Source organism: Myxocyprinus asiaticus, chromosome 46 (assembly GCF_019703515.2).
Source record: "Myxocyprinus asiaticus isolate MX2 ecotype Aquarium Trade chromosome 46, UBuf_Myxa_2, whole genome shotgun sequence".
In the NCBI taxonomy this organism is placed as follows: domain Eukaryota; kingdom Metazoa; phylum Chordata; class Actinopteri; order Cypriniformes; family Catostomidae; genus Myxocyprinus; species Myxocyprinus asiaticus.
In genome coordinates, this window is record NC_059389.1 from 21,896,181 (window position 1) to 21,919,584 (window position 23,404).

A 23,404-nucleotide genomic window follows, 5' to 3' on the forward strand; every position below is an offset into this window, starting at 1 on the left:
TTTCGATGTTTTCTGTCATTGATAAACATTCTCAAAACATTAGCATTAAAACCTTATTCATACACTTTAAGTGGAGCGTTCTTTAAAAGTTACTACATTGTAAAATAAATTCCACAATTTTCAAACGTTTTCCAGAACGTTCCTAGAAAAAAACAATAACAAAAAAATAAATAAATTATAATTCTTAAAACATTAAAAAAAACTGGATGTTTTGAACATCCCCAGAATTTTCAAATAATTTTTTCACAACTTAATGGGAGTGTTAGGAAAACATTCTTAGATCATATCATTGCTAGCTGTAAGCATCTTGAAAATGTGGCACTCCTGCACGAGATGCTGAAAAACGAGGAAGCGCAGTGGTCAAATACGTCTGTCTAGTGCATGTTACATACATAACAATTCAAAACCAGCACAAAAACACATTTGATGTAACTGGCCCCTTTTGACACTGTTTGAAGGGGATTCCAGATTGACTTATTATCTATTAATAACTTTGGATGAGACATTAAACCGAGGTCCTGACTCTCTGTGGTCATTAAAAATCCCAGGGCACTTCTTGCAAAGAGTAGGGGTGTATCCCCGGTGTCCTGGCCAAATTCTCCCCATGGGCCCTTATCAATCATGGCCTCCTAATAATCCCCATCCATGAATTGGCTCTATCACTCTACTCTCTTCTTTCCACCAATAGCTGGTGTGTGGTGGGTGTACTGCACACTGGTGGTGGTTGAGGAGAGTCCCCCTATACTATGTAAAGCGCTTTGAATGTCTAGAAAAGCGCTATATAAATGTAACATTTATTCATTCATCATCACAAGTCAGACCGCTTAGAATAGTAATAATTTGTTCAAATCTCTAAACATACGGAATAATAATAATTACCTTGACAAACACCACTAATAACTGTAGCAACTGTGGTATTTTGGATGAGACTATGGTTACCATGGTAAATTTTTGTAAGGCGTTTAGTTGAAAATGAACTAATGAAGCACTGGCTATTAAAAAAAGATTATATATATTTTCATTTTAAAATGAAGGAGATTTTTGTTAAATAAAAAAAAAAAACTGTTTTATAAGGACACATTTTTTTAGCAGAGTCATCATATTAAATGTAATCATATTAGAGAGTGTTGGAAATGAATTAAGAGGAAAAATTCACTGTCCATAATGTCAAAGGCATTAGGCATGCTATATCTGAACTAACACTGTGAGTTCATTCCTTCAAAAGACCTCACAAGGTCGTAAACGGAGTTCATCTGTCAGTGTGAGGGAAGTCATTTAATTAGAGTCTCAATCATAAAGCATTACCTCAGGCCCATTTAAACTGGAGACAGCTGTTATGCAATCAGCTACAATAAAAAGCCAATAATTGAAACTGCTGTTAAGGGACCACACAGTTCTAGTTTATGGGATACCTTTTCATCCCTTATACAAGCACAGGCCAATAAAAGTTAGACAAAAATAAAAGGGAAGATAGGCTGTGGTCTTAAAGGGAAAGTTCACCCAAAAATGTTGACAATATTTTTGTCATCATCTACACTGTAAATGTTAGGTAAACACAAAAGTCTTCATGTGGAAATATCTAGATTAACTGGTTTTTATTCAAGTTAAAAATATTATTTAATATGACAGAATTGCTCTGACTACATTAGATTACACCCATGAGAATTAGTTTAAGGGTCAGATCAGGAAGAAATAGTAAGGTAAAGTTGCAACTCTGTAAGGCAACAACTGCAAATTTTCACTTTTCAGAGTGTACTTACCCTTATGCTGCTTGAAACACATACAATTTTCACATATGAGCTATCTAGCTGAATGTCCAAAATGCTCTTTTCCATACAATGAAAGTGGATGGTGACCTGCAGCTGTCAAGCTCTGAAAAGGTAAAAATCATCATAAAAGTTCCACAAAAGTAGTTCATATGGCTTGTGTGCTATATCCCAAGTCTTCTGAAGCCATATGATGCTTTGTGTGAGGAAATGTAACTCTTTATTCAATAAATATTTGTGTTTCTAAAATCTTGTCCACGTTTCTGTACGCTCACAATTAATAGATACTATTTGTAATAATGTCATTTGATGAATCAGCTTGGGAAACAATATCAACTGAGCAAAGAGTGCTGTTGTACTAAATATCAGCACAGCTGTAATTTGGCCGTAGACAAGAGGCAGCAGGCAGGGTTGGGGAGTAACGAAATACATGTAACGGGATTACGTATTTAAAATACAAAATATTAGTAACTGTATTCCACTACAGTTACAATTTAAATCATTGTTAATTAGAATACAGTTACATTCAAAAAGTATTTTGATTACTGAAGAGATTATTTTGCATTTTATTGTCATTTGTTTCATTTAATATTTAGTCCTTTCAGATGGAAAACATTTATACATATGAATGATGCGATCCAAAGTGCATTTGAACAGCGGTGAAACACTTTCTTATGATATGTTACATTCATACTAGCAGACAGAGAAGTAAGTTTGAAGTAAGATTGGATCAGAAGAAATAGAAATAAACCTTGTGTAAACTGTCAGCTTTACACTAAGCTAAAATGCTATTTCTAGCCATTGTACACTCACATGTTACCAGGCGTGTATTTTGTCTTACTGTACTGGCAGAGTTTTTATAGTCAAAACAAAAGAAAAAAATCTACCATTGCTGAAGATGCAATTCAAAGTATTTAGAATACGTTACTGACCTTGAGTAATCTAACGGAATACGTTACAAATGACATTTTACAGCATGTATTCTGTAATCTGAAGTCGAATACATTTCAAAAGTAACACTCCCAACCCTGGCCGCAGGCCCTTTCTACTGATACAGATTTATAGCATACATTATTAGGGCCCAAGCACCGATGATGCGAGGACCCTATTGTTCTTCTAGGCGTTTATTATTTTTGTTTGTATAAATGTTTATCGCATTTTTGAGGGCCTAAACATACTGAAAATCTCATGAATCTTTGCACACGCATCAGAAAAGGCGAGAATTTACATCTGATGTGGGTTTCAGAATTAGGTGTCGCAAAATGGCTCGATAGCGCCACCTACAAACATTCAACGATGTGCGTTTTACGCTACATTTCACCTACACGTACGAAAATCGGTACACTTGTGTAAGTCAGCCATTTTGATTTTTCTCTTCAGTTTTTGCTCAGTTTTTGCCATTTCCAGGCCTCATACTTTAATGAACTCCTCCTAGAGATTAAATCAGATCAACATCATATTCGGTCAGTCTAATCTAAAAGCCTTGGCAATGCTAAATTGTGAAGCTTTTGAGTTTTCTTTGAACGCCGTGTCCGTGGCAGCCTGACAAAGTTCGATGTTTCACCATGAAATAGGAAGTTGTTATAACTCAAACATAAAATGTCCAATCTGCTCCAAACTTTACATGTTTTATAAGAGTCCTGGCCTGAACACTTCTATATGCCAATATTCAGTTATAGTCATAGCGCCACCTACTGGCAACAGGAAATGACATGTTTTACACTGTGATACACTCTTAACAACATTTAAGTGCTAAAAAATGCTAAATAAATTGGAGTGACATTCCCCTGGCACAGCAGCCCCAACGTGCACCAGGGTGCGAGGGCCCATTCATCACTGCTTGCAGCTTTAATTACAATTGTTACACGGAGGCAGTAGACTGAGGAAGATGGTTCCGTGTCAAGGACTTCCAAAAAGATTCATAACCTGCCTGCAATGTGGCTCTGTGCCTAAAACCACAGTGTGTGTGAGTATGTGCTGGTGAGAATGACACAGTGAGATTTAGTCATGTGACAGAACATGGAGCTCTGCTAAACAGTCATTTTCTGACTATCAGGGTTCAAGCTCAACAGTTCAACTCCGTTACGGGGGGAAACATTATAGTGATTAATGTTCTTAGGAGAAAATATTGTTCTTGGCACAAAGTACAAGATTATTCACTGTAAATTAATGTGTATTCTTGTGTTAATTTGGCGGTTACTACCCTCAGTATTCAAAGGGGCGACAGAGTTACATTCAAACGTCTGTGCCATTAAACTGGATGTGTAATTATTCAGGTAAATTGCTATAAATATATTGACTATAATTTACTTGCTCAGCAATATTCTCTACAAACTGTTGCTCCGCCATGACAATAGTTGACTTGAAAGAGGAAACTCATCCTAAAAGTAAACAGCTCACACTAATCTCACTATAGCGCCCCTTGCGGCAACGTTGAGAATGCAATGCATAGTTGCATTGAGTAATGAATTGCGGTATGAGATTTTTTGGAATGCAACAGCGCGTGAAATTGAGCTTGCATTTTAAGATGCATCTGTGTTCACGTACTTGCTTAGAGTATGTTTCGGCCCTTAGTTAGTAACAATAAATAACTACTGATACTTTAAAAGGTTGTTACGACATATTTAGGATTGGGGGTTAAGAAATTTGCCACTGAAACACCCATATTTGTTGACCACTAATCTGAATATTGGGGGGACGCATTCCCCTATAGTGGTTCCCTAGTGTCCTTCACTGCCAAAAATAAAAAAACATTCCTGAGTATTTTTTGTCTAATTTTTCAGTAAAAAAATATCAAAACATCCTTAAAACAAGGAAAAACATTCTATAGAAGGCAGAATGATGTTGGGCCTCATGTATTCAGTTAGAAGACAAAGGCAGGCCTAACAGTCATAAAAACATAACTCAAGCCCCCACATTCCAAGTCGTAAATCTTACTGATAAAAATCGTGCCAAAATCAAACAAAGGGAGTCCAAAACAGACTACAAATCCATGAAGCCTTGCTCACTAAAGGATCGAACTCTCAACTCCTATTGGATGAGGCACACAACAGAACGTCCCTCAAACATGACATCATCAGGAGTTGAAATACCTCTGAAATGCTCCCAGAATTTGCTTCCAGCGACTTTGTTTGCAGCGTGTGGACGCAGCTCTTCGCTGCTCTCCGGTGCAGCCTCGTGGCACAAGGAAGTAACGTCCGACTTGAAACTGTAGCCATACAATCTCCATCTCGCTGGACGAGTTGAGATTACTCTGTGTTCAACCGAACAATCTAACGGATCCGAAGGAGACCGCCGAGCAATTCGCATCTTCATCCGTTTGCCTACAGAAGTGAAGAGATTAAAGATTTCTCTTCCATCTTCAATCAAGTCCACATTTCTGAGTTCTCCGCCAGCCCGCCGACAATCAACAGCCGTACCGCCCGCTGACAATCAACAGCCGTGCCGCCCGCCGACAGAGCGAGGAAACGGCCTCCCGTCATCACCCGAGCCTCAAGGAACCAGGTCAGAGTTAAAGGACGGAGGAAAACACATTAACCTTTGTCCTCATGCGATTCAAGTAAGAAGTTTACATCTGGGCAGAGATAGAGTATTATAGTGTGCTATTCTTGTGTTTCAAGGTTTTTGCTTGTACAGTTTACGGACCGCCATGTCCGCTCATTATTAATACTCAGGGTATTAATTATCACAAATTTGTTTTGCTGTATTGTGGTCCAACCGAATTGGATTGTTGTGCAATTTCGCCATCGCGGGTGAGACAGAAACTGAGTTCATCCATTAAAGAGTCAAATAACGCAGGACTTTTACGAGCCGTCCACCGCGTCTCTGAGTGATAAACTGAGAGCTGCTTTCTCTCCCACTATCGCGAAATCGGCTTTAGGGCTGTCACTTAATCATCTCTCTCTCTCTCTCTCTCTCTCTCGTACTAACCACACACACACACACACACACACACACACACCTTATGTGTTATAGGATTATTTTATTGCCATATCTAATCATATCACTGTTTAGTTTGTAGTTGTAAATTGGAGGTTTATTGACTGCATTGTGTTAATTATTAATTGATATTACTGCATAAATAAACTTTGTTTATATTACAAAGAGAAGTGTTTTGGTTTCTTTTGCATACGCCTGTGTCATGCTGACGGGATGTCAGTGCTCGGATTCAAAGCTTCATTCATTGTTTTTTTACCCGAAAAATCGATATTCTTCGGATGTCGATTTTCCTAAGAAAACAATCTAATATTGAGACTGCTATACTATTTAGTTATTAGTCCCTAATTCCAGGATGGTGCACCATCAGTGTTAATCCTTATTAATATTCTATTGATTTTTGATAATTGATAATTATCTTTGATGATTGAATTTGAATGATCAATAAGCTAGTGTTAATTTTAATTAATGTTTCATCGATGTTAACAGTTAACGATTATCTTTGATAATTGTTGATTTAAAGGATTTAAAAAAGCTAACATTGATTCTCATCAATGTTCTATTGATTTTAATAATTAATAATTATCTTTGATAATTATTAATTATTGCTAATAACCAAACTTGCTCCTAAACGTAGCACACTACATTTACTGGAGCCCCATATGAGGTTTTAATGAGTTAGATTAAATTAATTAATTTAAATATTAATTAATAACTAAAGAAATAATTATTAATTATTTCTGATAGTAACACTGATCTAAACAACCAGTAAAGCCCTACAGTGACATTAGATATGAAGTCTTGTTTTTAGAGAAATCTTACAAAATTTAGTGGGGTTTCTGCTTAAAGACAGATAGATGGATGGATAGATAGACAGACATACAGACAGATGGGTGGATGGACAGACAGACGGATAGATAGACAGACAGACAGACAGGCGGACGGACGGACGGACTGATATAAAAGACAGATAGACGGATGGATGGATGGATGGATGGATAGACAGACAGACGGACGGACGGACGGATGGATGGATGGATGGATGGATGGATAGACAGACAGACAGACAGATGGATGTAAAAGACAGATAGACAGATAGATGAATGAATGGATGGATAGATAGACAGACAGATGGATGGATAGATAGATAGACAGACAGACAGACGGACACAAAGACAGACAGATGGATGGATGGATGTAAAAGACAGACAGATGGATGGATGGATGGATAGACAGACAGATGGATGGATGGATGGATATAAAAGACAGATAGACAGATGGATGGATAGGTAGACAGACAGACAGATGGATGGAGAAATGGATGGATAGATAGACAGACCCACAGACAGATGGACGGACATAAAAGACAGATAGACAGATGGATGGATGCATAGATAGATAGATAGATAGATAGATAGATAGATAGACAGACTGCCAGACAGATGGACGGACATAAAAGACAGATAGACAGATAGATAGATAGATAGATAGATAGATAGATAGATAGACAGACAGACAGACGGACAGACGGACGGACGGACGGACGGACGGACAGGCAGATGAATGGATGGATGAATAATCTTGGCTCATCTGAACATTCCGTCATGAAAGTCAATGGGATTTTTCCAGTTTTGAAACACTTTTTCATTTTTTGCTTGACCCAATGGTAGTTTTTTCCTTGTTATAAGCATAAATTGTACATACATTTTATTCTATATCTCTGAAAAAAGTTTCATCATTTTGCTTCTCAAGTAAAATGTTCTTGTTTTAAGAATGTTTAGATATTTTTACTAGAAAACAAGACAAAAAATCCTCAATAAGAAAAAACATTTTTCTTAGATGACCCAGAAGACATATTTCTTGATAATTATTAAACAATTAGAATTGTTCTGCTTACACAAGAAATACAGCTAGTTACTAAAGCTAACAAAACAAGTTCACATCACGTGTTATCTGTTAATTTTAATCACTGAAAAGTACACATTGTCTCCTCTTTTATATAAGCTTTGTGTTAATGATGATAATTGTTATACAATACAGGAAAAGCTGTACCGTTGGGTAGAGCAAACACACAATATTCATACTGCATTGCTTGATTTTAGTCGCTAATCTCTGCATGTACATGGAGCCATACTGAGGCAAAAGTTTTAATGGGTCGCTTGTAATCAAACCCATTAGCCTTTCTTTCATTCATTGAGTTCCTGATCGACACATAATGTTCATTTATTACATATATAACGATCCCCTAATTCCTGTTTCCAGCCCTTTCAGAGTGCTTTGTATACAATTCTCATCAGACCTTCTGCAGATAAGGTCTTGAGTCTAATTAATCAAATTAAAGAATCCATTCCTCAGCCTCTCCATAAATCAGCCTGTACTGTGTGATTCAAATGTAAAGTGACCTTACTGGAACAGACTCCATCAACCATCAATGTGCAAACACACACACACACACACACACACACACACACACACACACAATGGACTTTCCTTACAGAAAGTACTGTAACTGAGAAAAGGACTATTTTAATTCTTAATTATATTAATATTAATATTAATGAATGCAGTCCTTAAAGGGATAGTTCACCTAATGTCATGCCAGATGTGTATGACTGTCTTTCTTCTGCTGAACACAAACTAAGATGTTTAGAATATTTCAACTCTGTAGGTCCATACAATGCAAGTGAATGGTGACCAAAACTTTGAAGCTCCAAAAAGCACATACAGGCAGCATAAAAGTAATCCATATGACTCCAGTGGTTTAATCCATGTCTTCTGAAGCGATCCAATCAGTTTTGGGTGAAAACAGACCAAAATATAACTCCTATTTAACAATAAATCTTGACATCTGCAGTCTCCTTGGCGATCATGATTTCAAGTTCGATTACACTTCCTAGTGCCATTAAGCACTATGAAGTGTATTCAATCTTAAAATTATGATCGTGCCTAGAGACTGCAATGGCAAGATGTACAATGAAAAATTAGATTACATTTTGGTCTGTTCTCACCCAAAATCGATTAGATTGCTTCGGAAGACATGGATTAAACCACTGGAGTCGTATGGATTAATTTTATGCTGGCTTTATGTGCATTTTGAAGCTTCAAAATTTTGGTCACCATTCACCGTGTGTTTCTTATACCCAAAGAAGGCAAGTAGTGTCACATATTCCCTGTTTTTTGCATTGACTTTTCTGTTGAAATTCTTGTTTAGTTCCCATGTTCCTGTTTCCTGTTAGTTTGTAGTCCTTTTGTAGTTTCATTTTATGATTGGTTTTCCCCTGATTGTTTCCACAGGTGTTCCTCGTTCCCTTGTTTGCCGCTGTGTATTTAAGCCCTTGTTTTCCCAGTTTCCTTTGTCAGTCTTCACATGTTTTATCATGTTCTGTACCTGGTTCCATGTGTTTTTGTTTTCATTTTCGTTTTCGTTTTTATTCTGAGTTACTTTGTTCATCTTTTGTTTTCATTAAAAGCTGCACTTAGATCCTCCATCCTCACCAGCCTCGTTACAAGTAGATTTGTGTTAGTCCTTGAGTTCTGAAGAACATTTTAAAAATTGACAAAAATGACACTCCTTCACAAATGATACATTTATTTTTCACTTCAATATAACCAAGTCTCAATGGTCATTTTCAAAGTAAATCAAGTAGGATGTTTTGACACCAATGTGTCCCCACAGAGTTGTAGTTTGGAAATGGACACTTCTACTCTTCTATCTACACAGCACAGACTTTCAAATTAAACAAATCCAAATTCAAGTCCCTTTGTAGCTGAGCCATCTTCCACCGGGTCTGGCTGAACAGGGTGTCTCTTTGCAGGGGGTGAAATGTTTGGACTCTTCCTCCATCCCTGTCATAACTGGTGTGTCCTGGTTCCCACAGGCACTGTCAGCCATGCTACACTGAGTGGAAGAGCTCAGTGGAGACTGGCACTCTCTGAGAGGTGTATCCCACCAAGAGACCATCTGTCATCGAGAATAACAGCGTGACAGCACAAATACAGTTCTATCCCACCAAAACCCTAACTAGCACTGAGAAATGATGGATATGAGGGCTTGGAATTCAGAAAACTGTTCCAATGAAACATAACTTGTTATAGTGGGAAAGGAATGGGTGAGCATGACATATTATTACACTGTATGAGATAAATGTTCAGAAAACTAAGAAAGAAATGTTGGCACAATATAAGATATAAAATTAGTTTTAGGTTTTATCGATCATTATGTAATTTTTGCCACTTAGCTAACAAGGTTATATTCAGTTCATTATTATTACTTAGGTTGTTGAGACAACCTTTTAAATCCAGCACAAAATAAAATCTATATTTGCTGAGTGATCGGTCATTGCCTTAAAAGTCTTAGCGCTACAGTGCTCCGATAGCTCAACTCGTATGGCACTAGCAATGTCAAGGTCATTGGTTCAATTCCCTAGAAACACACACACTAATAAAGCACATACCTTTAATGTAAGTTAATCTGGATAAAAGATAAATGTGTAAATGTAAACATTATACTGCTGTTTCATATTAAAACTCAAAAGGTTCCAAATCTAACTTTAAGGGATAGTTCACCAAAAAATGAAAATTCTCTCATCATTTACTCACCCTCATGCCATCCCAGATGTGTATGACTTACTTTCTTCTGCTGAACACAAATTAAGATTTTTAGAATAATATCTCAGCTCTGTTGATGCTTACAATGCAAGTGAATGGTGGCAGAACTTTTAAGGTCCAAAAAGTACATAAATGAAGCATACAAGTAATCCATAAGACTCCAGTGGTTAAATCAGTCTTCTGAAGCGATATGATAGGTGTTGGTGAGAAAATGATGAATATTTAAGTCCTTTTTTACTTTACATTCTCCTCCCTGCCAAGTAGGTGGCGATATGCAAGAATGTGAATCGCCAAATGCAAATGAAGAAGAATGTGAAAGCTGAGATTTATACTAAAAAAGGACTTAAATACTGAACTGTTTCTTACCCACACCTATCATATCGCTTCTGAAGACATGGATTAATCCACTGGAGGCTTATGGATTACTTTTATGCTGCCTTTATGTACTTTTGGTGCTTTTCGGTGATATTATCATTTAAATATATATATATATATATATATATATATATATATATATATATATATATATAAAATTAGTAGCATGAAAAATAGAAGCAAGTGGACTCAGGTGTTTGAATTTTCCCACTGTAAATAGGGTTAGTTTTGAGATCATACTGACTTTAAGTATGTTTTCTCCCTAACACTTTTATAAAATAATCTCATGGCATTTCTTTCAATGTATTTCAATGGCTTTAAAATATATTACATTGAAATTATTCATAATATTCAAGTGGTTTCTCAGAGTTCCACAACAACACTGCCCCCTCTGTTCAGAGTACTACAGTCTGGAAATACACAGCAGCAAAAAACTACGATTCCCAGAAACACGATATTTCCTGCATGATGTCATCACGCACGGATAACTAAAGAAGGACAACATATACAAATTTGCCATACATATTCACGGTTTGTGCATTGCCAAGTAATACACATACATCTGTTAGGAACTGTCACCCGTGCATTAGATCAATGGCAGTTTCCGAGTGGCGTCTGTCATTGAAGCTGATGGATCAACCTTCTCTTCCAAAGTCAGTGCTGCAGTTTCCAGAAACTGAACCTGGAGATGTTCGTCCAGGCGAGTACCGGGTCGCCACTCTCAAGCAGCTGGTGTCAGCACAGATTCCTGATGCCATACCAGATCCGGAGCTCATAGGTAAACATACAGCGTAATGCATAGCATGTTGAACGTGGGGGTTTTAGGGGTCATTCAGTCATGCAATTCAGTGCTGTTTCAATCCCCAGAAAAACTTGTGGTATTTTAAATGCATATTAAAATTGCAATGGTTGAAATGTATCATTATAAATGCCTAATTTATAATGCTAAATTTCAACCATTGCAATTTTAATAGACTAGCTACAAAGTGTAAATACTTTATCTCTATATAATGCTACATGCTGCGGGTCTAAAAATCTAATTGCAAATGGTTAAGTTATTCAGGTAACTTTAATGACATAAATCACTGGTTATTTGGTGTTTGTCCACCCTGTTATGCAGGAGTTTTTCTTAAGCCTAATCAGTTTAATTACAATAACAATTATTTAGAAAATATTTTAATGTAAATTAATAGTCAAGGAGGGTTAAGTATGTCTCTGTTAAGTTTTATATTCAGTGTGAACAATGAAATCGTGACACATTTTATTTTTTTTTTTTAGAAAAATATATGTAGTTTTTCCTGAAATAATACTTAAGTTATCACTCATTTAGTGAGAACTGACAAATAAGGTTGTTCTAGTTTAAAACACATGCATCAAGTTTGTAGAAATGTAATTTTTGTGTCCAATTGGTTTAATAAATTTATAGCACTTTAAACAGAAATATATATATATATTTTTATATATTTATTGACTTTTAAATTGTCATGTGGTGTAACCATTGAGTAAAAGGTATTAAAATACTTTCCTTGCACATTGAATAAATGAATGTACACAACTTAAAGGAATTGTTTACCAAAAAAGAAAAAAATTATCTCATAATTATGACTTTCTTTCTTCTGCTGATCACAAATGAAGATTTTTAGAAGAATATCTCAGCTCTGTAGGTCTTTACAATGCAAGTGAATGGTGGCCAGAACTTTAGAGGTCCAAAAACCACATAAAGGCATCATAAAAGTAATCCATAAGACTCCAGTTGTTAAATTCATGTCTTCAAAAGTGATATGATAGGTGTGGGTGAGAAACAGATCAATATTTAAGTCCTTCTTTTATATATACACTATATTGCCAAAAGTATTCGCTCATCTGCCTTTAGATGCATATGAACTTAAGTGACATCCCATTCTTAATCCATAGGGTTTAATATGACGTCGGCCCACCCTTTGCAGCTATAACAGCTTCAACTCTTCTGGGAAGGCTTTCCACAAGGTTTAGGAGTGTGTTTATGGGAATTTTTGACCATTCTTCCAGAAGCGCATTTGTGAGGTCAGACACTGATGTTGGACGAGAAGGCCTGGCTCGCAGTCTTCGCTCTAATTCATCCCAAAGGCTCTCTATCGGGTTGAGGTCAGGACTCTGTGCAGGCCAGTCAAGTTCTTCCACACCAAACTCGCTCATCCATGTCTTTATGGACCTTGCTTTGTGTACTGGTGCGCAGTCATGTTGGAACAGGAAGGGGCCATCCCCAAACTGTTCCCACAAAGTTGGGAGCATGGAATTGTCCAAAATCTCTTGGTATGCTGAAGCATTCAGAGTTCCTTTCATTGGAACTAAGGGGCCAAGCCCAGCTCCTGAAAAACAACCCCATATCATAATCCCCCCTCCACCAAACTTCACAGTTGGCACAATGCAGTCAGACAAGTACCGTTCTCCTGGCAACCGCCAAACCCAGACTCGTCCATCAGATTGCCAGATGGAGAAGCGTGATTCGTCACTCCAGAGAACGCGTCTCCACTGCTCTAGAGTCCAGTGGCGGCGTGCTTTACACCACTGCATCCGACGCTTTGCATTGCACTTGGTGATGTATGGCTTGGATGCAGCTGCTCGGCCATGGAAACCCATTCCATGAAGCTCTCTACGCACTGTTCTTGAGCTAATCTGAAGGCCACATGAACTTTGGAGGTCTGTAGCGATTGACTCTGAAGAAAGTTGGTGACCTCTGCGCACTATGCGCCTCAGCATCCGCTGACCCCGCTCTGTCATTTTACGTGGCCTACCACTTCGTGGCTGAGTTGCTGTCATTCCCAATCGCTTCCACTTTGTTATAATACCACTGACAGTTGACTGTGGAATATTTAGTAGCAAGGAAATTTCACGACTGGACTTGTTGCACAGGTGGCATCCTATCACAGTACCACGCTGGAATTCACTGAGCTCCTGAGAGCGGCCCATTCTTTCACAAATGTTTGTAGAGGCAGTCTGCATGCCTAGGTGCTTCATTTTATACACCTGCGGCCATGGAAGTGATTGGAACACCTGAATTCAATTATTTGGATGGGTGAGCGAATACTTTTGGCAATATAGTGTAAATTCTCCTCCCTACCCAGTAGGTGGCGAAAACAAAAGAAGAAGAATGTGAAAGTGAAAAATGGTAAAAAAGGACTTGAATATTGATCTGTTTCTCACCTACACCTTCTGAAGATATGGATTTAACCACTGGAGTCTTATGCATTACTTTTATGCTGCCTTTATGTGCATTTTGGAGCTTCAAAGTTCTGGTCACCATTCACTTGCATTGTATGGACCTACAGAGCTGAAATATTCTTCTAAAAATCTTAATTTGTGTTCTGCATAAGAAATTAAGTCATACACATCTGGGATGACTTGAGGGTGAGTAAATTATGAGAGAATTTTCATTTTTAGGTGAACTATCACTTTAACAAAAATAATAATAATTAGTGTCAATATCATGCATTTGTGAGTGTTTTCTCAGGGTTACTCCATGTGACCTTGAACAATATTTAACTTTTAAAAAAATATTTAAAATATCAGATTTTTGTTGTTGTTTTTTTTCACATGACAACAAAACTGTGTAACCAACCTGATTTGGTGGCAATGTTTTTCAAATATTAATAATACTGTGAAACAAAATGGGTTCACTGCTTATTTCACTGCCAACGGTTGCACCACATGACAATATTTACTTTAAGATGCAGAAAAAATATCAAAATGACTTTGAAATGAAATGGAAAACATGTTCATCATAGTAGATTTGTTTTCAAGTAATGTTTTTCTGCAAATTGCATTTTTAATGTATTTTTGAACAACTTAATATGTCATTGACACTATTATCAAATAATATAAAGGGACACATTATCTCTTGGTGTGCAAAAATTATTCTCTAGGTTATAATATACAGTAAGTCTGTTAAGCTATTATGTATTATCGAGTTTGGCCTGTATGACCTTTGAAAACTTTAACATGTGCACATTTTATGAAGCATAAAAGTATGTTTTATGTAGGAATGACCAAAAGAAGACACTTGATAAGGTTGCAAACAGTTTCCCATTATGTTTTTGCATTACAGAATTGGTATACTGTGGAAGAAAGTTAAAAGATGACTTGACTCTAGAGTCCTATGGGATTCAATCTGGATCCACTGTGCACATCTTGAGAAAATCGTGGCCAGAACCTGAGATCCAGCCAGGTGAGTGGAAAAAAATCAGCTGGAACTTACTTTCTTCAGAATATCTCATTTTCTATTCGACTAAAAAAAGAAAGTCATACAGTATGAGTTTGAACATCATGGGAGTGAGTAAATGATTTTTACATTTTTATATAAAGCCATGTTCCAATAGGAATTACATAAACTGTGTTCCTCTACATGTTGTGCTACAGAGCCAGTGGACAAGGTTACAGCTGCGAGAGAATTTCGTGTGTTACAAGCTGCCCTTCACACCAGCACTGCATACAGGGAGTCGGTAGGTTGACTAGCAACTGAACCAACCAATGGGCAGCCAGCAGTTTCAGTGTTAACCCATATGTTTCTCTGCTGCTAGTGGTTCGGGATCCTTTGGAACTGAAACAAGTACCTGTCTGCCATTTTAGGTGTTCAAGATGCTAAACAACAAGGAATCCCTCGACCAGATCATTGTCGCATCCCCCGGGCTGAGCAGCGATCCTGTGGCTCTCGGTAAGTACCAAGATGTACAATAGAAATACACATCTTTGGTGATGTGAGGCATGTTTAAGACTGACGCATTCCAAATTTTAAGGGGTACTGCAAGACAAAGACCTCTTCGTACAATTCACGGACCCAAACATGCTAGACACGTGAGTGAGCGTCATTAAAGTCAACATGAAATGAAATATGAACCTATTTACTTTTTTGAAAACATGTTCCTGGTTTTATTGTGAACGATTATGAACCCCATTAAAATGAGACCTTTGAATTAAACAAAAATGGCATGGACAAGTTCACTGTAAGCCCTAAGCTTAACCGTCTCATCAGGTTGGTCAGTTCTCACCCGGCACTGGTCAGTGCCATCATCCTAGTGCTGCACTCTGTTGCTGGCAGCGTGCCACCTCAGCAGGGCGCCAGCTCATCCAGAAATGTGTCTTCTAGCTCTTACAGTGACATGCCAGGTGGGTAACGAAGCCAAAAGAATACAGTCTATTTAAACAAAATTAAAATGTAAAAATGGTCCACCATTGACATAATGTGGCCAGGGCTGTCGATTAAAAAAATTTAATAGAATTAAGTTCATGATGTGCTGATTAATTAACCCAATTAATTAAAACTATGTGCAGAGAAATAACTCAAAGACATTGCATTGTTGTGGTAGACAGGTAAAGCATTAAAAATTAATTACAAAAAGTAGCTTTAAAGTCAATATATTGTTTGCTTTTTCCATATCATTGAACATAAGGCTGTTATGACCAACCGTCCTCATCAGTACATTTTGCAAATATGAGTTTGTCAATATTTACGAGGCAGACTAAGGGGCTGTTCACACAGGATGTGTTACCACATTCCAGCTGCACTGTTTTTAAAAATGTTGGTCTATGCATATTAGGCATGTCATAAAATATCGATATGTCAATGATTGATCGGTGCATTATTTTATCGCTATATTTTTGAGGCATCAGTATATTAACGTTAGCCAACATTTAAATTAGAAGCCTAATTTGCGTGCTTTCCAATTCACTCAGTTGGCTTCTGTTCAGTGTATGGCATAGTAGCATTGGGAGACCACAAGGGGGTGATATAACAAGCAGGTCGCAAGGCACAGGTATCACAACATTGGACAGGTATTTTAGAGCTCCTTGCACAGGACGCATATGTGCAAATGTCACGAAGGTTTTTGTACTTCAAGTATGAAAGTGACTGATGAGTTTGCAGCTGGGTGTATGAAGTTGGTTTAACTGTGCAAACTGAATGATTAGAAATTATTATTTAATTTCACTGTATGTAACTTCGACGAGGTTTCATCCAAGATGTCAAACCACAAAACGACATACTTGTAACTGAAAATACATTGTGTAGGCTATATGAAAGATACACATACATAATATATCATCCAGTGATGGATAGAATAAATAATCTTTGTCCTTTGATAATGATTTGGGTCGAATTTAATGGAACTATGCGAGTTGCACTCCGTGGTGCTGCAGATTTTTGAGCAACCTCGAGAAATGGCGAGCTCGCAGTGTGTGCGTACATGCATTTATAGAGAATAATTGTTTTGAATTTTAGAATGCACCACGTCCGGGTCTGGACACGACCACGCGTCCGGTGTGCGACACCCTTAATTTACCCTTCCGCTCACACTTTACCACTTCACCAATTTTTCTGAGTCTCGCACCATGAGCAGCCTTTTTTAAGACACCATGTCAAGTTAAAAGTAGTTTAAATTTGTTTGAGAGGACCCCAAACAGGGCTGGACTGGGAGTAAAAATCATACCTGAAAGAATATAGCCAATCCGGCCCACACATTTTTCCTGTGATCGTTTCACCTTTGGGTAGTGCTGTTTCGGTCCCGCTTTTCTATCGTGCTGCGGTCAGTGGCGGATAAGCTGCGCGTTTTAAACGGATAGTGCAGTTTCGTCACACTTTGAGTATTTTGAGTGGCTCACTACTCGACCGACTGGCCCACCAGGAAAAGTCCCAGTGTTCCCGATGGCCAGTCCATCCCTGACCACCCAGCGTTCTGTTCTGTTCAGTTAGGCTCAGTATAGCTGGTTTTGAACACAAGAATGCCTCCTGTGTGAACAGCCCCTTGCTCATTCTGTGCTGCCTGCTCTTGGTAAGCGCATTTACAGTAGGTGGTACTTCAAGCTTGAACTGCTTGAACTGCTAACTCCTAATGATTGGAATTTTACAGAATTTATTATGGAATTTACATATGGGCCAGATTTGCATACAATTTGTTAACACGCTATAATTAATTGTACTAAATGATGCCGTTAAAATGACAGCCCTAAATGCATATTTTGGTCACTTGATGCAGCAAGTAAGGATTTGAATTTTATTGTGCCATTTTGTGATCACAATTTTGTGCACATTTAAGTGCAAGTCTTTATTCATTCTTAAACATCTTGTAATCCACAGGAGGTTTTCTCTTTGAAGGCATGTCTGATGATGAGGAAGAATTCCAATTGGTTCGTTATGAGACTAAAGAAACCTTTTCATCAAGGATATGTATATACATTCTTGAATCTTGATTCCTTAAAACATGTGTTATCATCTGTAGGGAAACCGTGGTGGCCCATCCACTCTTGCAAGTGGTTTGGCGGGCCTGAGGCCTGCATCGCTTGGTTACAACGGAGCCGTGGGCCCCAGACCTATCACTCAAAGTGAGCTGGCCACAGCTCTGGCCCTCGCCAGCACCCCCGAGAGCAGTGCTGTTACGCCTACCACAGGGAACCAAGTACAGTGTACTTTAATGACACATCACGAAAGTGAAAACTGACCACCTTTTCTGTTACAAATGGACAGCCATTGATCTGCTTTTTTTTTTATATTTGTTTCATGTTACAGAACGTTTATAAACTGAAAGTATCAAGATATCTGTACTTAAAGCAAACTTTATATTTATCATTTAAATTCTATGCCTGCTCTAGTAGTATTCCAAGATGGCATGATTTATTTTAACTAAGAATATACTGTAACTTTATCTGTTTGTGGTTGTATGTTGTTTATGATTGGCAGATGCTAATGAATCTTTCCATATTTATGTCCATGATAGGGTCCCTCATCAGGGGTGTCTCCTATTCCTGCAGGAATGCCTATAACAAATGATCTGTTTAACCAGGCGCTGCAGCAGGCACTGCAGGTGTCCAGCATGTCCAGCTTACAGGTGAGTAACCACCTAATTTAAAGTGAAAAATATATGATTCTGGCCTGAAATTTCAGTGTTCACAGTAAAGGTCGACCGATATGGGTTTTTTAATGGCTGATGCCAATATCCAGAGAGCAGGGTGGCCGATAGGCCCATATAATACCGATATATTACACAATTTAATATAAAGCAAATGACATTAACTCACTGAGCACTTTATTAGGAACACCTGTACACCTACTAATTCATGCAATTATCTAATCAGCCAATCATGTGGCAGCAGTGCAATGCATAAAATCATTCAGATACGGGTCAGGAGTTTCAGTTAAAGGAATAGTTCACCCATAAATGAAAATTTGCTGATAATTTACTCACCTTCAGGCCATCCAAGATTTATCTGAGTTTCTTTCTTAATCAAAACAGAATTTAAGATTTTTAGGATTTCATTTCAGGCCTCCTCCTTTAAACAATGCAAGTGAATGTACTACATTTTTTGGACGGTCCAAAATGCATATTTAGGGTGCATCAAAATAATCCACACGGTTCCGACAAATAAAGTTCTTTTGAACCCAAACTACTGATTATTTTTAGAAACAAAACAATATATATATTTTTAACTACAAATGCTCACTTCCGTACATCTCTGTGACACGCGCTCATGAGAGGGATGACGTAAGCTTGTTGGTAAGGTCACGCGTGGAGGAGGAGGAGTCAGGAAGTGCGTCATTGGTTACAAGAGGAGTGTTCTCACTGGCTGCCTCGCTAATTGTTTCCAATGGTGGGATCGCTATGGTCCAATCATAGCAGCACAGGCTCTCTGCCTCTGTTGGCATTGATTAGCATTTACTACATGTGCACCACCATGTCTCCGTAGATCTCTGCCTCCCCGAGACTTGTGATTGCGCCGCTGCTGCTGCCTCCTCCATCTCCCTCAGTTCCTTATTGGTGTATTCGGGCTCAAATTGGTAGGATTGGGCGAAAAACTCCCATCTCCTCTTCTCTCCTAAAATCAAAATCCTCCGACATCATGTTTGGAATTATTTTGGACTGTTTTGGTTTGTGAACGGCGCTTGGTCTGTGGTCTGTGCAAGTTTCTCTTGAAAAAAATGAGATCTTCCTGCCTCCTCCTCCACGCGTGACCTTACCAATGAGCTTACATCATCCCTCTCATGAGCGTGCATCACAGAGATGTACAGAAGCAAACATTTCTGGAGTATCAATATCAAAAATTATCAAAAAACGTTTTTTACTTTAGATTCATCGTCGCAACAGTACGCTAAAACTTACAAAGTGGGTGTAGCCACTTTTATTTAAATGGTTCTAACTATTGAATGGAATGAGATATTTTTTTACCAAATTTGGGACACTTATGTACGTAGTCAATCTGAGGACACAAAAAAAATTGCGTGCCTCAGCTAGTTGGTGGGACTATACCAATGACAAACCTTAAAACAGCTCTAACTATGGAACAGTTGGTTCGATCGACTTGAAATGTTGCATGCAGTGTCTTTTTCCAAGGTGCCACCAAGGCCTGTGAGGACAGTCACATATCTTGAATAGCATGACCGCCATTGACCAATCAATTTTCAGCAGCTATTAGACGAGGTTAAAAAAGGCTGATCGGAATGAAATATGGTGGGCCTATTTGTTTCTTGGTCCAAGAGGTCTGTGCCCAAGAGTTCTGTGCAAAATCTGAGTAAAATTGGCCACCGAGAGGCGCTATCGTGTTTTACATGAGTATAAATGGATGCATAGCAGCTTTGCCTCAAGAACCATTGGTGTCAATCAAATAATTAGGTAAATATTTTAGATAAAAAAAATTTGCAAACTAGTCCTAGGTTTTTCACTCAACATCAACAAACCTGTACAGGAAGAATCTGTGGACAGCCTAGATCAATAATTATCCCAAAATAAAAAATAAATAAACTTTTTATTTGGCATGGCTTTAACAGGGTAATTAAAAATTGTGGGTGTGCCCTACTGTACCCAAAAGCTTATAACTCCTAAACGACAAGTCTGATTTTCATCCAATTTAGTACACGTATGCGAAGTGATTCTGAAGAAGTGTGCAAAATTTTGTTAAAACTGGACAATAGGTGGTACTATTAAATTCAGGAATGTTAAAAATACCATAGGTTTTAGGTGCTAATAGACTGTCTTTTTAATAAAAAGGCCCTAATTGCTTGAACCCTATTAATTGCTGCTTTAAGCTATATTGATATTTGCCTTTTTATCATTAGACAAGACAGTTAACAGTAATAGGGAACTGTTGAGGAGAGAAAGAGAGAATGAAACGCATGAGCATTTAAACATCATGAGCTCATATGCGTGTGTTGCAGCTCTGATATGCGGGACCGTTTAAATGAGACTGTTGCACACCTGTCTGTTATTATGGTAACATGATGACACGTAACAGCAAAACAAACTTTGATAGCTCATTTGCATGTCTTAGATGGTTCTTTTATATGCAAACAGGCGATTCTTGATGCCATCGTGGCTTAAGAAACTATTTGGCTAAATGGGAACATTAATCGGCCGATCCTTTAAAAATTCCAAATACTGGCTGATTTATTGGCCTCTGCAATGTATCGGTCGACCACTAGTTAGATATAGAGTATAAGCAATAAAATACTTTATCATACTGATATCATACATTGTGCTTCTTTAGATAAAAAAAGCACTATTTTTCAGGCTGGTCCAGCGAATGTGCTGATGCACTCTAATGGTTGTGGAGAACTCTGTCTCATTATATAAATGTGTGTTTGTAGAACCAGTGGCAATCTCAGCTCCAGCAGTTGCAGGACATGGGCATCCGTGATGAAGAGCTGATCCTGAGAGCCCTGCAGGCCACAGGTGGTGACATCCAAGCTGCCCTGGAGCTCATATTCGCTGGAGGAGCACCATGAGCCAGTTCTTTTCAATGAAACTTGGTTATGATGTTACAAGCAATTCACAAAACGCATATTTAAAGCTTCAGTGTTTTAACAACCATTTGTTTTTAACTTACATTTGTCTCTTATGACATATATATATATATATATATATATATATATATATATATATATATATATAATACTTGTGTGTTACAAACACTCTCTGCTCATTTCGGTTTCGGGTCCATGCCAAAAATATATTATATTTGGACACTCCTGCTGTGTTAATATATTGTGGCTGTTCAGTTATTATCCCTGCAGATATTTATAGTAGCTAAAAGCTACAACTTGCTTGTTCAGACATTCATCATGTTTAGTTTTGTCATTCATTAAAATGTCTCAAAAATATATTGTTTGTTGCTTTGTATTTGTTTGTATGGATGAAGACACCATAGTTACAGCTCCATCTACTGGTGTGGCATTGCAGGAACAAGACAGTTAACATGAATTAAACATTTAAAAAGACTAAAGTGCACTCAGTAACTTTTATCTATGTGTCATCTTGGACTTACACTGACATCTAGTGGCTTGGATGCAGCATAATTTAAAACCAATATTTTTCAATTTTATATGCCATTGTTGAAATTTAGTATTCACAGTCAGCCATGATTACTTTAATCAATGAGTGAAAGTGTCAAATAACAGGATGGTTACTGAAATTAAGTGAGTAGTATTCGGCTGGTCATGTGGTTCTAAAATGGCAGCCCCCATGTGCGGACACTCTCCCTTTTATAAGGTTACTGATATGACTGAGTTTTCATTTTAATGTGAGTGGTCAGGATTTCCAAAAAATATTAAAAAATTACAATTCAGTCTTTAGAATTTTAAACTTTTAATGAGAAAAAATTACTGAGTGCACCTTTATGACTGATAATCTGTAATCACTGGACCACAAAGCACACAAAACAACAAGCAAAATAAATAAAAATGAGATTATGGCTAAATTATGCTTTTGTTTCCTTAAAAAAACTTAATTCCTTAGCTAAATCTACAAATTCACAATTTATCTATTTTAGTGAGTTAAAATAATTTTGCCTTGAAACGTAAACAGTAAAGGTTTAAATCATTTGCTTTCGTGAAGATAAATTTGCTAATAACAAGTTTAGAACATATGATACATTTGTGCTATATTGTTCCTACTGACATTGTTTTTGTTGTTGTTGTTTTTATTTTCGCATCAGTTTCTAAAATTAGTCAATTTGACCGGATGTGAAGACTATTTGGTCAAACTGTCTAAGTCATATATTATCAGTTTCAATAGCCTGTTACATTTTTATGGGCTAAATGTTTATCCATGAACTTCAAATCTAAATCAAAATAAGGAAGTATTTATGTGAACTGGAGTCATAAACATCTAATAAAGCCTTTGCCACAGCCAGTTTTCATCTTGAATTCTGAGGCACCTCTAGTTTTCACTTCAGAGGACTAAAATGGCCCAAACAGAATGGAGTCTTTTACTTACTGTTCATCCTTCAAGTTGTTTGGTTGATGAAAACATCAAGGTACAAGTCGACCATTTACTTGCAGACTCCGAATGCACTCTTCATGCTTTGATTCACTCTGATGATGGGGACGATTGTAAGGCATTTGGCCATTATACCAGTGATTCCTCTGGAACTGTTAAAGGTATACATTTTAACCTTAATACAATCACATGTTATTTACAAGTTTGCGTTTTTTTGAGGGAGGAGTCATGTGACGCCATGTGAAGATCGGACGTGTGAACGGCGAACTCTGCACACTTTGCTAGTTTTAACACTATTAATGTCATAAACCGGTGAGATTCGATACACTCTGTTCCATAACTGTTCTAGGAAGAATTCAAAATCCTCAGGCTCTGGAGACATTAAAAGACACGTGCTCAAGCTGATACCCCCGAGAGGACCGCAAGCCAAGGAGTCGATTTGGTCGGAGAAGTGTGGGAAATGCGGTGTGAGATGCTGAGCAT

The 23,404-nt window shown here is 37.7% G+C and overlaps 1 protein-coding gene across 1 annotated transcript; it reads left to right on the forward strand.

Moving 5' to 3' along the window:
* The first annotated feature begins 11,149 nt into the window (after window positions 1–11,149).
* On the forward strand, window positions 11,150–21,801 carry LOC127435875 (ubiquitin-like protein 7). Its single transcript, XM_051689619.1, has 10 exons — window positions 11,150–11,463; window positions 14,770–14,889; window positions 15,081–15,163; window positions 15,291–15,375; window positions 15,458–15,515; window positions 15,694–15,827; window positions 17,794–17,843; window positions 17,936–18,112; window positions 18,431–18,541; window positions 21,292–21,801. The coding sequence occupies exons 1-10, from the start codon at window positions 11,280–11,282 to the stop codon at window positions 21,427–21,429; spliced, it is 1,140 nt and encodes a 379-aa protein (XP_051545579.1). The 5' UTR covers window positions 11,150–11,279; the 3' UTR covers window positions 21,430–21,801.
* The last annotated feature ends 1,603 nt before the right edge of the window (window positions 21,802–23,404 follow it).